Genomic DNA, 17,605 nt, shown 5'->3' with positions numbered 1-17,605 from the left:
GAGAGAAAAATAGCAAATGGATAAGGTGCCCTGGATACACAGTTAAGAGCACAGACAGAAGGATGTGCAGCCAGAGACTGAGAAAGATGGTTTGAAAACCAAAATCACCAGGCAACAAAGGTAGAGGAAATGATTTTATTTTCAATTTAGTGATTGAATTGCGTCAGTTTTGAGAAATTGTATCTGCTGTCTATATTTTGCACTGTTCAGGAAGAAATGCATTTGTTTCTATTTCTCTGGGGGGTTGTACTGCATGCAGAGTCTTGCATCTTAGGATTTTGTTTGTATATATTAATATTTTAGTTTGTGGTCCTGTATTTGCATAGGAGTTATCTGTGTTCTGCATGTATGACCAAGGCCAGATGTCCTGGTAGGAATGAATGTTGAGAAACATACAGTGTGGTTAACCATTATGTATTGTTAATAAGATTATATTGTGTGTATATATATGAAAAATGAATGTAAAAAATGGTATTACAATTAGTACTATTATGGGGGCAGGATCTGGGGCAGAGATTGGGTAGAGTCTGGGATGGAGCTTGCGGGCCCCCCCCCCCCAACAAAAAAGCGTTCCGCTGCCTATGTGTGAGAGGACCCTGTTGCCTCAGCAATACACTTTCAAAGGCATGCTGCTGAATTTCTGAGGAGGAAGGGGAGAGCTTTAGCAGTGGATTTCTTGAACTGGCTGGGCTTTGGCATCCCTGCCAGCATAGGTATGATATCTAATGCATGGAGAGGGGGGGGAGGAGAAGGGATGAATGCCCCCCATTGAACTACTGATTACACCCCTGCCTTTAATTGTGTGATTAATCAAGAGATTAAAAATTTTTATCATATGATTAATTGCAATTACATTTTTAATCAAAATGCAACCCTAATATTTAGGCACAATTATTTACACCAGCCTGGAACTGGTATAAAAACTTGCACATAAATTATAGTATTCTATAATATACACATGTAACTGTGCGCTGTGCCCAGACTCCACCCATCTTCAATCTATATGCAGTTCCATTTAAGGCACCATTTTACAGAATGGTGTGAAGCTGGAATACTGGCATTTATGCATATATGTGCACATATACATGTGTATCCCAGTATTCTGGTCATACTGTATATGAAAATTATCATTGCCTCCTTATAGAATTACTCCATGATTGTGGAAGGGGGAGAGCAGAAGAAATAAACAGACATTGTTGTCTTTCCTTCAGGAGGCACACAGTTTGCGATATACTGGTTTAGAGCATGACAAGCCGCCATCAATAACCTTACCAGGAAAATGCTCTCCACTTTGCCAATGCCCTTCCGAAGGGAAGAGCCCAGGTGGTCCCCAACTCCAGCCAGCAGGATGCCAAAGAGGGGGATCCCCACTAAGGCATAGAAGATGCAGAAGAGTCGTCCTCCATCTGTCTTGGGCGCGATATTCCCATAACCTGCACATCATAAAAAAATAGACAAAATCAGTCAGAAAGTTATGAGATATTTCCTACAGTGTTCCTTTCTCTCAATTATTGCCTGAATTGTATACTGTTGGAATTTCTACCATTAAGCCTGAGCTTTTATGTGCCCTTCTCAACTAGTAAAGAACATAAGAACTGTTATACTGGGTCAGACCAAAGGTCTATGAAGCCCAGTGATCTTTTTCCATCTGTGGCCAAGCTGGATCACAAGTACCTGCCAAGATCCCAAAGACTAGCTAGATTTCTTGCTGTTGACCCCCCAAGTCTATCCTAATAATGGTTTCTGGACTTTTCCTCCAATAACTTGTCTAAACTTTTTCCAACTTGTCAGGCGGCATCCTACTGTAGCATCCACCCCTTGAAAATTATACGAGTTCTTTGCGCTTTACTTGTATTTTCTAGTTTCCAATGTTGTACCCCCAAACCCTCTAAATCTACCTATCCAGTCTATGTTGCTCCCTACTACGCTCATGGACTTCTCTTAAGCCTCCATTTGAGTTACATCACAGAAGTCAGTCACTTGCCACTGCCAATTTATGAGAGAAATGCCAAATGCTATGGTTTACCAATGGTTGTGATGATTGTTCCGGCAAAGAAGAAAGAGCTGCCAATGTCCCAATTGGTGAAGGTGGTGGTGGTATTAGTGATATTTACCACTGGGTCAACTCCTGCCCCCATTGCCTCTTTCACTTGCTGGAAGAAAAAGTGGGATTCAAGCAAGCAAAAGATTCATCCTGACATGAAAACATGCAGCGGCTGAAAACAAACTCTCCATCTCCCTTCTCTCTTTATTGGTTGTATTCCCGGTTTTCCATCTTGTGGAATCACTGGATAGAGAATGACACAGGGACCAATTTTTCCTCGCCCCTGCGGGAACTCATTTCCTGTCCCTGCGAGTTCTTTTTCTGTCCATGTCCCATTCTTGCAAGCGCCATCTTCATCGGTACAAGCCTCAAACACTTTAAAATCATAAGTGTTCGAGGTTTGTGGGGTTAAGGCAGAGCTTACAGGAATGGGACAGGGACAGCGACAAAATTCATGGGGATGGGATGGGGAAATTGAGTTTCTGTGGGAACGGGAAAAATTTGTCTCCATGTCATTCTCTATCCCTGGATTCTATTTTTGTAATACTTTCTTTAAATTCAGGAAGGGCCTCTCTAAAGAGCTGCCCTCAACCGAGCTTCTGTAATCAACTGTAGTTTAATCATTCTAATGGATGCCCAAAAACGAATTTTGTAACACTATGAAGATCATTTTAGAAGCATCCACACATCCAAATATTTTCCATGTATCTATGTAAATGGGCTACATGTGTAAATGACGATCTCATATGGCCACTCTTTATATATGTGGAGCTGGGACAAACAGAGGCCAATATTCAGACTCTGGCAGTTACCCAGGCTAACTCCCGCAGTCAGCGCTGAGCTGGAAATTCAATGCTGGGCTGTTCCCGGTGACCGGCACTGAATATCTAGTTTATTTTTAGCCTTTATAAGCTGGCTAAGTCAATATTCAGCACTGGTTGACTAAATTTGTAGCAGCCAAAGATAGACCAGCTATTTAAATGGCCCAATTTGGCTAACATAGCTAACTAGCACTTTAACCCCCCCCCCCTTTTTTTTTTTTTTTACTAAGCCTTGGTAGAGGTTTCTACCATGGCCTGGAGTGCTAAATGCTCCGACGCTTATAGAATGCGTCATTTAATATGTACTTGAGGCAAACCTAGATAGATACCATTACAGTAATCTATCTGAGACAGTACCAGTGTTTGAAGTACCTGGGAATATTGTTAGAACATGAGCTATCCTATCATGATCAAATTGGTTCTGTAGTTAAGAATTGTTTTTATAAACTTCGCCTCATTAGATCGCTAGCCAAATTTTTAGAACCTAAAGCTCTAAACATTTTAATTCACTCTCTAATTATTTCCAGGCTAGACTATTGCAATAACATGGCATAACACAGAAAGAAACAAGAAGATTACAAATCATACAAAATACTGCAATAAAGATTATTACTCATTCCAAAAAATACGATCATGTTACACCTCTTCTGCGAAATGCACATTGGCTACCGATTTCATATAGAATAACATACAAAATTGCGCTACTTATATTTAAAATTCAGAAAAACTAATACCCCAATATTTTTATATCGGTACTTAATACCCTATTCCCCTGCCAGATCTCTTCGATCAGCAGAAGAAAAATTTAATAACCATTCCAACGGTAAAAATAATAGGCACTAGAAGAAATACAACTTTTTCTATTTTTGGACCTCAGTCTGAAACAAACTTCCTATCTTCTACGCGCTGAAATCTCTCTAGAAAAATTTAAAAAGAACTTAAAAAGTTACCTTTATAGAGATGCATTTGATTCTTAAATTAGATAATCTTTTCTTTTTTTCCGTTTTCTTCCCCTATCCATACCTTTCCTGATGTTGTTCTTCCCTAAAAATGTGTTTTTGTTTTTTTTTTTTTTTTAAACAAATGTAATTTTATCCTAGTAATCCTTATGTATTTTTTATTGTCTGTGGATATGTCTTTATGTCTATTGTTTAAATAATTTATTTCCCCAAATTTTAATTTTTGTAATACGCATTGAAAATATTTGATATTGTGTGTAAATCAAAATCTTAATAAACTTGAAACTTGAAACTTTCAAATCCCAATTTGACAAGATTTTAATTGGTTCAATTGGCGCAGGCCCGAGCAGTTCCACCCATCCCTGCCCCGTTACGCCTCAGTCCCACCCCGCAATCCCACCCTAACCCCACCCCTATTGCCTGCTCTTGTCGATGTGATTTCGAGGACGCTTTTCAAAACCCAGACAAAGTGTCTCAAAAAGGAGGGCATTTCGGGGGAAATCTGGATGTCAAACCCTATCCCACCCTATCCACTATATTTATAGTGGAAAGAGTGAGGCCACTAAAACTCATCCAAAACCTACTGTGCTCAGGGCAGGATTAAATCGTTGGCCCCTAGGCACACAAGTCCACTGGGCCCCCTGCGCACCCCGCCCATGTCCCACCCCACCATGCCCCATCCCCATATATTTACTTCTTTATTTCCACTTTATTTCTTTTATTTTAAAATTCAAAACAAAGATTACCATACCATTGCCAGTGTATTGTTTTTCTTCTATGGAACCTCCAAACACCTCTGAACAAATCCCCACTTTCTTCCTAGAGAAAGAGATCTTCATCTTGCAGGGCTTTCGGAAGCCCACCAATTTATATTTTGCATTTGGGTAGGAGGCATGGGCATGGCGGGAAGAAAATTTAGTGCCCATCATTTTATTGGACTAATACATTTCTCACTTACCTTTCAGAGGTTAAAAACCTCTTTCTTCAGATCAGTAAACTATACTGCTGTTACAGTATCCCTGTCCTGACCTGAGGAAAGGAGTTATGGTCTCTGAATTAGTAAAAAAAATGTATTAAAATTAGTCCAATTAACGGGATCACCTTATTTCCATTTTCTATTAATAAACGATTATCAACACAGCTACAATAATACTTACCCTAAAGCAAAAATAAATAAATAAAACAAATATAATTTTTTTTCTCCCTTGTTGTTTGATTTCCACTTTCCTTATCTTCTCATCATTCTCTTCCTTCCATCCACTGTCTGCCCTCTGCCTCTTCCATATGGCATCTGCTCTCTTTCTATGCCTCTTCCAGAAACTGTCTGCTTCTCCCTTCCCCATCAAATCAATGTGGCGAAGGATACCTACAATGTAGGCTTCATTTGTGCGCTTACAGATGCATTTGGGATGTGGCGCTACCGGGGTACAAGCTCTACAGGAGAGACAGGACCCACAAGAAAGGGGGAGGCATAGCACTATATATAAAAAGACTCTTCTACTCGGTCGGATGGATATGGCAACGAAGGCAGAAGGGCTGGACTCGCTATGGTCAAATGCCGGGAAACAAGGGTGCAGACATAAAACTGGGGCTGTATTATCGCCCACCTGGTGCGCCGGAAGGAGTCGGACCCGACTTGGAAGCTGAACTGAGACAGGAGTGCAGGACTGAAGTGGTAACAGTGAGTGGGGACTTCAACTACCCGGGATAGACTGGAGTACGGGTCACTCCAACTGCACTAGGGAAACAGGATTTGTAGAAGCTGTGAGGGACTGCTTATAGGAGCAACTGATCAGGAACCGACGCGGGGGAGTGCTACTCTTGACCTCATCCTAGACGGATTAGGAGGGCCTGCAAGAGGGGTAGAAGTGGGAGGACCACTAGGCAACAGTGACCACAATGCGATCAGATTCACTTTAGAAAGGGGACACCCATAGTAAGGAGGACCGCAACAACTTGCGCATCAACTTCAAGAAGGGGAACTATGTTGTCGTGAGGAAATGTGGGGGAGGAAGCTCAGAATACATCTTTAGGATGGAGACTGTGGAATAGCGCCTGGACCCTATTCCGGGGACACCCTACAGGAAGCACAAAAATGTACGTCCCCAGTTCAGGAAAGGCTGCAAGAACAAGCGGTCAAAGGACCCGATTTGGATCTCAGCAGATGTAAAGAGGGCAAATAAACGACAAAAAAAGTATCCTTCCGGAGATGGAAAAAGGATCCAACGGAGGAAAATCACCAGGCGCACAGGAAATGCCAAAAAGAATGCCACCGAGAGGTTAGAAAAGCAAAAGGGAAATACGAAGAGGGGCTGGCCAGGAGGCGAAAAAACTTCAAGGCATTCTTCAGGTTACTAAAGGGAAACGACCAGCGAGAGAGGAGGTGGGGCCGCTGGACGATGGGGATAGGAGGGGAGTGATTAAAGAGGATAAAGAGGTAGCTGAGAGGCTGAACCACGTTCTCTCGTCGGTTTTCACGAGAGAAGACACATCTAATATACCGGACTCAGAGGAGCTCATGCGTGGGGAACAGGCTGAGAAAATTGGAGCACATAGAGGTAAGTAAGGAGGATGTCCTCAACAGATAGACAGGTTAAAATGCGGCAAATCACCGGTCCGGATGGGATCCACCCGAGGGTTCTGAAGGAGCTAAGACAAGAAATAGCGGGCACAATCCAGCATGTTTGTAAACCTATCCTTGAGAACGGAGAGGGTACCTAGAGGACTGGAAATTGGCGAATGTCACACCTATCTTCAAAAAAGGGATCGAGGGGTGACCCCGGAACTACAGGCCGGTGAGCTGACTTCTATATAGGGAAGATGGTGGAAGCTATAATAAAGGACGGCATTTGCGAGCACATTGAGAGAAAGGCCTACTGAGAACAAAGCCAGCACGGATTCTGTAAGGAAGGTCATGCTTAACGAACCTTCTGTACTTCTTTGAGGAATAAGCAGTCGGGTGGGACAATGGGGAACCCATCGACATCATTTACCTCGATTTTCAAAAGGCTTTCGACAAGGTGCCACATGAAAGGCTGCTTAGGAAGCTGTGGAACCACGGGGTGGGAGGGATGTGCACCGATGGATCGCACTGGTTGTCGGGTAGACTGCAGAGGGTCGGAGTAAAGGGCCAATATTCTGACTGGCGGGGAGTCACGAGCGGTGTGCCACAGGGATCGGTGCTGGGGCCGTTACTCTTCAACATATTTATCAATGACCTGGAAAAGGAGGCAAAGTGCGAGGTTATAAAATTTGCAGACGATACCAAACTGTGCGGCAGAGTTAGCTCCAGGGAGGAGTGTGAGGACCTGCAAAGGGACCTAGACAAGCTGGAAGACTGGGCAAACAAATGGCAAATGCGCTTTAACGTGGAAAAATGCAAGGTCATGCATATAGGGAAAAAAACCCGTTGTTCAACTACAAATTGGGGGGGGCATTGTTGGGAGAAGCAGTCTTGAGAGAGACTTGGGTGTGCTGGTGGATGCATCACTGAAGCCATCTGCACAGTGCGCAGCAGCCTCGAAAAAAGCCAACAGGATGCTGGGCATCATAAAGGGGCATAACAACCAGACGCGGGTCATCATGCCATTGTATCGAGCAAAAAAAAAAAAAAAAAAAAAAAAAAAAAAAAAAAAAAAAAAAAAAAAAAAAAAAAAAGATGGATGGTGCGTCCCATCTGGAATACTGCGTTCAATATTGGTCGCCGTACCTCAAGAAGGACATGGCGGTACTTGAGAGAGTCCAAAGGAGAGCAACGAAACTGGTAAGAGGGCTGGAACACTGCCCATAGCCGAGAGGTTGGATAGGCTGGGGCTCTTCTCTCTGGAAAAAAGGAGGCTCAGGGGAGATATGATAGAGACCTTCAAGATCATGAGGGGCATAGAGAGGGTGGATAGGGACAGATTCTTCAGGCTGAAGGGACAACAGGTACGAGGGGGCATTCGGAGAAACTGAAGGGAGATAGGTTCAAAACAATGCAAGGAAGTTTTTTTTCACCCAAAGGGTCGTGGACACTTGGAATGCGCTACCGGAGGAAGTGATTGGCAGAGTACGACAAGGATTCAAACAGAGACTGGACGGATTCCTGAGGGATAAAGGGATCGTGGGATACTGAGAAAGCTAACCCGAAAATAAGTATAGAAACCCGACCAGGTCGTGCATGTGCAAGACCGGAGGGCTAGGACTTCGATGGGAAGATAGGACTCAATAGGAAACCAAGGTGGCATGGGGGCCCCTTCTGGTGATTTGACAGGTCGTGACCTGTTTGGGCCGCCGCGGGAGCGGACTGCTGGGCAGGATGGACCTATGGTCTGACCCGGCGGAGGCACTGCTTATGTTCTTATGTTCTTATGTTCTTATTTAGGCATGCCTACAGATGCCTAAGTGCCTAGGCATGCCTACGGCTACTTCCGGCATAAGCCACGTCTACGCCGGCCATAGGCATCTGTCGGTGTGCCTTAGGAATGTCTAGATGCTTCCGTAGGCACGAGTCAGATGCATATAGGCCTGTAAAATGCTGGTCTACATTTCAGGTGTCTGTACTAAAAATAGGCGTGACTTTGGACACGGTGCCTACCCATGATTACATGTGGTAGGCGCCCGTTTTGCAGACACCTACTTTGGCAGACATTGCTTCCAATTGTTTACACTCCTATGTAGAACATAAAAGGAGCTCACAAAAGGATCTAAGTCACAAAAAAAATGTAATAAACTACAAAGAATTTCAAAATTAAAAACAATGACATACGTTTTCTTCATTAAATTAACTGCATTAAGTGATAACATTTATAACAAATTTAGAACCAAGATACATAAGGAAGGGAGGAAAAGTGTCAAAACAATACAATAGTGAGAACAAAAAATGATTGGTTTCTGCCAGAGATCATTGCAAATGTAAGACCGCCCATTTTGCTAACTGGCTCCAGAAAAAGGACAGATAGAGACATCTGGGTTTTACTTCTATTAAAAGCAATGGAAGAAAGGAGAGCAGATTGAGACATTTGAGTTTTACATTTATTGAAAGCAATGGAAGTAAAACCTGGATATCTCAATTCATCCTCCTTTTTCTGGAGCCATATGGTAACCCTACTGAATCAAGAGAAAACACTATAGCAGAGCTTCCCAAATGGGGGGGGAAGGGTCAGGACCCCAGATAGGGTCACAAAATCAGTGTTTGGGATCACAACCTGGTTGGACTTCCCATAGGTGCATGATTATTCTGCACCTTTGCGGTAGAGTTACCAGCATCCATGTCCTCTTTTTAGAGGATTGTCCTGGTGCCTGGAGGGATTTTCAAAACCTGGCAGTTTGTCCAGGTTTTGTAAGTCTTCAAGCTCGGGGCGCATCTGGAGGACATCTGCACATGTGCAGACGTTGATGTGATGAAATCACATGCATGCGCACATGTGTGTGATGTCATCACACTGACCTTCGCGAGGTTTGTATACGGGAAGGGCTGAATGGGGGGGGACCAGGTGTCCTCTTATTTTAAAGAGGAAATCTGGTAACCCCACTTTGAGCGGGTCACACAATTTTATTTGGCTGTGATCAAGGGATCACAGCCACAAAAAAGATTGACAAGCACTGTATTATAGGGTAACGGGATAATCGCGCACCAGACACCAGCGCGCCGACAATACAGCGCTGACAATTCAGCGCAAGAAAGAAGCGCAGCACCGAAAACCGCAGAAAAACTTATTTTTAAAGAGCTATGATGGGGGCTTTAATGCATAGTGTTCGCGCTGCCGTTGGTGGGTGTGGGGGGTGCAACCCCCCATATTGTAGAGAAAACTGAACTTTTCCTGAAAAAAATCAGAAAAAGTTCAGTTTTCTCTACAATGTGGGGGGTTACACCCACACACACACACACCAACGGCAGCGCGAACACTATGCATTAAAAAAAAAAAAAAAATCTTTATTCATTTTAAAATAATTTCAATAAGTGAAGAACAATAAATAAAACATTTAAACTATAGACATCACTTAAAATATTACAAGATTCTTACAGATCAATAACTCCCCCACCCAAACTATTCTTTATCATTCAAGTATCTATAAATTTATCATAATTCTGTAATTCACCACATATTTTAAACATAAAATTACACATTTATCCACGTAGACATATTTTAAATTTATAAACCACCCTACCCCCATCCATAATAATAGTTAATTATAACCCTTATATTCCTCCCACCCTCCCCCCTCCCTCCCTAGATGTGCAATTCTTCTAACAACAAAAATGTATAATTATAATAAATCTACAAAAGACGTCAATGGACCCCATATTAAATTAAAGTTTTTAAAATTCCCTAACAGATCAGCTCTCATTTTTTTCATATTTATATATTTGACATAAACTTGCCCACCAGAAAGCAAAATTGAGACGATCCCAGTTTTTCCAGTTATGTGTAATCAATTGTATAGCTGTACTTGTCATAATTAAAAAGAGACTTCTTTTATATTTATCTAGGGGATCTTTGATATACAAAATGGTACCACAGATTACTACTTCATAAGTTAAAGGAATCTCAGATTCTAAAATATTAGTAATATGCCCCCAGATCGATTTCCAAAAAACCAGTATCTTAGGGCAATAAAACAGTAAATGATCCAATGTTCCTATGCGAACACTATGCATTAAAGTGGGGGGGAGGGGGTTTCCCCCCACACGCCCCATCAGATCTCTTTAAAATAAGTTTTTCGGCGGCTCACTTTTTCTTGCGCTGGATTGTGGACTCACTGGTGTCTTGCGCGCCACTGACTATGGACCTTATTATAGTATAAAAATAGGTCTTCAAAGCCCCCTTAAAATGTAGAAAAGAGATTTCTGATCAAAAGTAAAGAAGGAGCATTCCAAAGTTTGGGTACTACAACACTATAGCCTCTCAATTTAAATTGTTCAGTTGTTCTTTACTTAATACTTGAGAGTTATATATTTGATTATAGCATTTACAATTCTCCCTTAGGAATCTTATAAATTCCGAAGTAATTTGATTTGTACAACACTAAAGCAGGCATGATGCATTTGATCCAAACATATCTTCAAATGAGAGAGGATAACTAATAATGATTGTTGAAATGAGCATGACAGGGTACAAGCGAATTAAATAAGTAAATTAAAGAGATGGGTCATGGTTTATTATACTTAATATACAGCATTTCCCAAACAGAACAAGACAGTGAATAATATACAATTAGAGAGGGAAAGGAATGCCATCTAGAATAGGAAAGAGGAAGATAATGTGGACCCCCCTAATGGTGAAATGATGTATTACTACTAAATACAAATACACTGTATACAAACACATTATACAAACACAAATTGATTGAAGTGTCATGGTTAGGAATTCCAAATAACTCCACACAATCAAGAGATTCAACCAGAAAAGAATCATAAAATTTATTAAATAAAAATAGAAGAGCATTGGGTAAGCTCTTCAAATGGGTACCAAGATGGTTCAAGATGTTAACAGAGATCCATTGTGGGACATTTAAATCAATGACGTTAGTACGTCCCACATTACCCATGTGGTTTCTATATATCAGCTGGTTCTCTGGCAGCGTTCCTCGTCAGTTTAAAATGGAACCCCGCAGTGAAAGTATTGATTGATTTTTCGCCTGGTATGTATGCTTTGAGCTTCTTCTCTCATTTTTGCCTGTAACATTGACACTGCATATGAAGTTTTGAAGAAAGTTTTTATATATTTTGACTTCTCCCATTGCCTACAGAAGTGCTGACAATTTAAACACCTTGACCACAGTGAAGTCTCTCGTTGGCATTTTGTCTCACCAGCGAAGTGCTCAGAATCCCACAATCGGGTCTCCTGAAGCAGTCTACGAAACGGGGCCACGTTGGGACTCCACCACCTAAGATAAGTGATATTTATCTTATCTGTTGGTCAATTTGAACAAATTTCACCTTTTGAGAACAAGAACCAGTCTATTGAAATGAACACAGCCCTTGATTGAGAAAGCTAAATATATACTATGACTGGACATTAAATAGAGTTTTACACTTCTGAGCAATATCAATCCTTGACGGAAGCAATATCAGTCCTTGACTGTTCTCATACTTGAGCTTTGAGTATTAGGAGAAATGTTTGTATAATTACAAAGATAGATGTAAAGCAGAAGGTGAAGGAGAGAAAAACAGCAAATGGATAAGAAGGCTCCGGAAATACAGTTAAGAGCACAAACAGAAGGAGGTTCAACCAGAGACTGGGAGAAGATGATTAGAAAAATAAAATCACCAGACAACAAAAATAGGAAAAATGATTTTATTTTCAGTTCAGTTCAGTGATTAAAATATGTCAGTTTTGAGAATTTACATCTGCTATCTATATTTTGCACTGTTCAGGAAGAAATGCATTTGTTTCTATTTCTCTGGTGTTGTACTGCATGTAAAGTCTGGCATCTTAGGGTTTTGTTTGTGTATATTAGGACTTATAGTTTATGGTCCTATATTTGTTTAGCATTTATCTGTGTTCTGCATGTGTGACTAAGGCCTGGTGTTCTGGTTTGAATGAATGTTGAGAAGTGCTATACATTGTGCTTTGTGTGGTTTAATTTTGTGTATATATGAAAAATGAATGGAAAAAATGGCATTACAATTAGTACTGAGATGTATTTTGTTGGAATGACTATGGGCCTATCACAGTAAATTTGAGTGCACACAGTGTTGTCAGTTTAAGAGAGTGTCTGTAAATGTTGCTGCTGTCTTGATTTGGGGACCATGATCCTTTGGGTCAAGGTCTCCACAAGCAGTTGGGATCAGCTCACCAACTAAGGAATTCTACTAACCTAACTTAAACAAATCAATAAAGGAAAACCCTATTCTAAAGCAACAGAGGTCTTGGCAGAGGAGTCCTGCAGGCTAACTAAATACAAAATAACAGATAAGCAAAAGCTCTCCCCAATACAGTGACTTCTGGGTTCCTTTCAGTCAAGCTTCTCCCATCTGTCCTGCATTCCAAGTTTCCAAGTTTATTGTAAATTTGATTGAACGCTTATCAAAATACTAAGGGGCTCATAATAAAAAAAAAAGTCTAAAAGTGGCCTAATTGGGTACTTGGAAGATCAAAAAGCCTGATTGTCCAAGTACCCATAACCAAAGCTGGTTTTAGATGTATCTAAAACCAGCTTAGGCCTTCCCCTGCCTCTAAACGCACAGCGTGAAAAGAGGCATTTTTAGAGGAGGGGAAAGGGTGGGAGGTGGGCCAACCTATACATAGGCGTACAAAAGTTTAGGCAGGTTGCCTAGTCGGCAATTATACGTTTTGACTTAGACCAAATCAAAACAGGTATAAGTGCCGAAAAAGGGGCCGCTGAGCTGATCACGGCTGCTGCGAACAGCTCAGCGGCCCCGGCAACCTGCCTACCCCTGCCGCGATGGAGATCACTCCTCTACCCGAACTGCTGTGACCCGCGGCAGGAGAGATGCCCAATCTCTCCTGCCGTGGTTTGTGGCAGTTCAGGTAGAGGGGTGATTGCTATTGCGGCAGGAGATATAGCCAATCTCTCCTGCCACGATCCACCCCCCACCAAACCAATATTGGCAGAAGGGATTCCAGGCCCTCCTGCCCCAGCGACCCCTCCGACTCAATCCGGGCAGGAGAGAGCTCAACCCCTCCTGCCCCAGCGACACCCCCCCCCCCCGAAATGATATGGGCAGGAGGGAGCCCAACCCAGCTATATAAAATATAGATGATTGATTATCATCATGGACGGATGGAATATGAAAGTGACTGTTGTTCAGGGATCATAAGACTCTAGTATGGAAATAAAGAGGATGGAGAAGGAAGGATAGAAAGGAATACCGCACTGGAGATTGTTATAAACCAGAGTGAGAATCTTGTATTTGTTGCTATAGAGAATAGGGAGCTAGTGAGTTTGAATGAATGTGAGGGAGGTGGGCGATATGGTCAAATTTGTTAGCATTGGAGAAGAGTTTGATAGTCATATGATGAGCAGTTTATACATCGACAGCAATTATGTGAGGAAATTATTGCTAAATAGGAATTAGATATGTGAAGCACTGATTTGCAATCTCTCCTAATGCTCCAAAGCTTTCCATTCTGGGTACAGGAGAACAACCCAGAATAGAGAACCTATTAGACAATTATATATCTACTTTGCTCTGCCCAAACCACTCTCTCAGGAACACTAGCTCTGTTGATTGCTGATGCATGTTCTTTTCTGAATACTTTGTACACCTGTATAGCCCTGCGCTATTTTCTAAGAGCCATTTTCCACATATGAAGTATAATTTATATGTGGAATCAGTGGCGTAGTAAAGGTAGGAGGCGCTTGGGGCAGTAGCGCCCCCCATGCCCACCCCACCCCTTCCTCTCCATGCCCTTGCTCCTTCTGCAACCCCCCTTGCTCCTCCCCATCCCCCACTCCACACTCGCACTCTCCCTTCCCTCCCCCCATACTTCTAAATCTTCACCTGTGTGAAAGGCTTTTCTCCAGCGTTGGATTTTCCTTTGATGTAACTTCCTGGCCCTGTGACCCAGAAGTGATTCAGAGGGGAACCAGGCTGGTGCAAGCAGCAGGCAGGAGAAGTTGCTCAAGCTAGCAAAGATCTACAGAGCTACGGGGTGGGGATGAGAGATGGCGTGAGTGTGGCGGGGTGTGGTGGAGAGGTTCCATTTCCGCCATCAAAACAGCATCTGGAGCAGTCCCCCCCTTCCCGCCTCCCCTTACTAAGCCACTGTGTGAAATAAATGTAGATAGAAGCACACTATATAGAAAAAGGATGGTATTCAATTAAAGCCAAGCTTCAATGACTTCATAACTGGAGTGAGCTTCGATGGCAGCTTCAGAGGTTGGGAAGCAACACCAATGCCAGGAAAACTTCTACAATCTGGGTCCCATAAGTGGCAAAAATCGATCAGGGTCGACGCTGGAGTAGGCTTCAATGGCAACTCCAGTAGTTGGGAAGTACGACCAGTGTCAGTCAGACTTCTACGGTCTTTCCCATAAATGGCAGGGAGAGATACAAATTAAGTATGCCAGTGTTTAATCATGAAGAAGTGGAACCTGTACAGAATGACAGATTCAACTCTGGCCACCTTGTTGGACAGAGTGGTTGCACCATGCGGGTCTTTATCTGCCGATATTTATTATGTTATTACATACTAGTGTTTAAGCCCATTACATTTGTTACAGTAATGGGTGCTAGAATAGTGCCACCTATACCCTGAAGCCACCCATGCCCCACCTGTACCATGGCTGGATCTTGCCTCCCACTGATCCCAGTCCCACCACCTCACCTTTCACCATTTCGGAAGATGGGTCTGTGGCTCTCTTTTCTTCTTTTCCTCCTCCTCCCTCTCCTGCTCCCAGTCTCCGGAACCACTGCCCTCCAGCCGTTGCTCTCAGCTATGTGGAGTGAGCGCGAGAGGGAGCGCGATAGCGGGGCTGGGGTGGGTGTCACGGAGGTACGGTGGGGCTTCTTTTCTGCGTCAGTGAGGAAGGAGAGGCTGGAGAGGGATTTTTGATTGCGCAGGTTCGAGCTCCCGCCGCCCGCCGCCCGGAACACCTTCAGCTCGCCAGTCCTGCGCGGGGGCAGCGGCAGACCCTCCGCCAGGGCTTTGGGGAGAGTCTTCAGTGGCTCGGAGCTGTAAATAAAGAGGGGATGGAATCTCTTCTGCCAAGATTTTTGCCTCCCCCCCTTCCCTCCGGCTCCAATGCATTTTTGGTCCGCGAGTGTGGGGCAGTTGTATGCGCGCATGCGCACTCCTGCCGGCCACGGACATACGGATCACAGAACACGCAGGTAGGAGTGCGCATGCGCGCTTAGCATTTTATTATAGTAGATGCTGTATAAAAGTTATTACATATGCTATGTAAAAGTATCTTCTTTGGGGCAATACACAAATGTCCACCACAGTCATGCAGACCTTTAGCTGATGGGTTTGCACCAAGAATCAAAGCAAAATTATACAAGTTTTTTGATTGCTGCCTAATGATATATTGGGGAGTGTATGATGCAGTGGTTAAAGCTACAGCCTCAGCACCCTGAGGTTGTGGGTTCAAACTCATACTATTCTTTGTGACCCTGGACACACCCATTGCCCCAGGTGAGCCCACTGGGACAGACAGGGAAAAATGCTTGAGTACCTCAATAAATTCATACATTTTAGAAACATAGAAACATAGAAAGATGACGGCAGATAAGGGCTACAGCCCATCAAGTCTGCCCATACCATTGACCCCCTTTTAAGTCTACTGGCCCCCTTAACTCTACTGACCTGCTCTATTAAGTCTATATCCTAGCGACCCTATTCATTGGTATGACTCTCGCAGTGATCCCACATAGGTATCCCATTTATTCTTGAAGTCTGGGATACTGCGGACCTCGATCACCTGTACTGGAAGCTTGTTCCAATGCTCTATCACTCGTTCCATGAAGAAGTACTTCCTCACGTCTCCACAAAACTTCCCTCCCCTGAGTTTGAGCGGATGTCCTCTTGTGTTCGAGGGTCCTTTGAGAAGAAAGAGATCATCTTCCACCTCGACCCGTCCCGTGATGTACTTAAATGTCTCAATCATGTCTCCCCTCTCCCTACGCTCCTCGAGAGTATAGAGCTGCAGTTTGTTCAGTCTCTCTTCGTACGAGAGACCCTTTAGCCCCGAGGCCATCCTGGTGGCCATCCACTGAACCGACTCAATTCTGAGCACATCTTTACGGTAATGTGGCCTCCAAAATTGCACACAGTATTCTAGATGAGGTCTCACCATGGCTCTGTATAATGGCATCATGACCTCAGGCTTCCTGTTGACGAAACTTCTCTTGATACAACCCATCATCTGCCGTGCCTTAGATGAAGCCTTCTCCACTTGAGTAGCAGTCTTCATGTCTGCACTGATGATCACTCCCAAGTCTCGTTCTGCTGTAGTCTTGGTCAAGGTTTCTCCATTCAAGGTGTAAGTTCTGCATGGATTTCCATTTCCGAGATGCATGACCTTACATTTCTTGGCGTTGAAGCCCAGCTGCCAGACAGAGGACCAACTTTCTAAAGTACGGAGGTCCTGTTCCATAGTATTCTGCAGATTGTAGCCGTTTATGATATTGCATAGTTTTGCATCATAAGCGAATAAGGTTACCTTACCTTGAAGCCCTTGAGCCTTTTGAGCTCCCCTTTTCCAAATGCTTTCACTGCCCTTCCCTATCCCCAAAACCACTTCTGCAATATGGAGATAATTTTAATAAGGGCTTTTATGGAGCCTACAAAACTTGCATTTGGGCTGGCCTGTGAGATATTCATTGCCAGCCTATACAGCTGTATTTTTTTTCAAGAATAGAAATATTTAGGGTGTAAGGAGAGATTGCAAATCAGTGCCTCACATATCTAATTTGTACTGAACAGTAATTTATTTACACAATTGCTGTCAATGTACAAATATTTGTGGTGTCAAAAGTTTGGCCATTTATCTTTCTGCTTTTAGAATCATTTCAGCCATGATTTGGCTGGGATTGAGGCCAGAGTCGCATATTACAGCTGTTTAATTTACAAAGCAATCACTTAAGAATCAAAGACATTCTAGAAACATGAGGCATGGTTAACGTGACCATTTATTTTTTTCTTCAAAACATGACAGGACTGGGTGCTGCCTGGCTGGCCCGGAACGTCCTCTCCGACGTTAGAATTGAAGTCGGGCGGGAAGAGTTGGTCGGCCCGCGGGGAAGAGAAGCAGAGCGAACTCGGTGCCGGCCTGTTCCCGATGGCCAATGGCAGCCTTTCCCCGGCGGCGGTGGCAGCAGCATGTTTCCC

The 17,605-nt window shown here is 43.2% G+C and overlaps 1 protein-coding gene across 1 annotated transcript in view; it reads right to left on the bottom strand.

Annotated features, from left to right (window-relative positions):
- The window catches only part of KCNK4 (potassium two pore domain channel subfamily K member 4), a 70,878-nt gene that overhangs the window by 34,097 nt on the left and 19,176 nt on the right, over positions 1-17,605 (bottom strand). Inside the window, exons 2-3 of the mRNA XM_033955867.1 lie at positions 2,027-2,153; positions 1,273-1,433 (exon numbers count right to left, since the gene is read on the bottom strand). Coding sequence (XP_033811758.1) covers positions 1,273-1,433; positions 2,027-2,153 — 288 coding nt within the window. The remainder of the gene's footprint in view (positions 1-1,272; positions 1,434-2,026; positions 2,154-17,605) is intronic.

Source organism: Geotrypetes seraphini, chromosome 8, assembly GCF_902459505.1.
Source record: "Geotrypetes seraphini chromosome 8, aGeoSer1.1, whole genome shotgun sequence".
Classification (NCBI taxonomy): Eukaryota; Metazoa; Chordata; class Amphibia; order Gymnophiona; family Dermophiidae; genus Geotrypetes; species Geotrypetes seraphini.
Note: the sequence above shows the minus strand (reverse complement) of the source record. Positions and strands in the feature narration are given on the sequence as shown.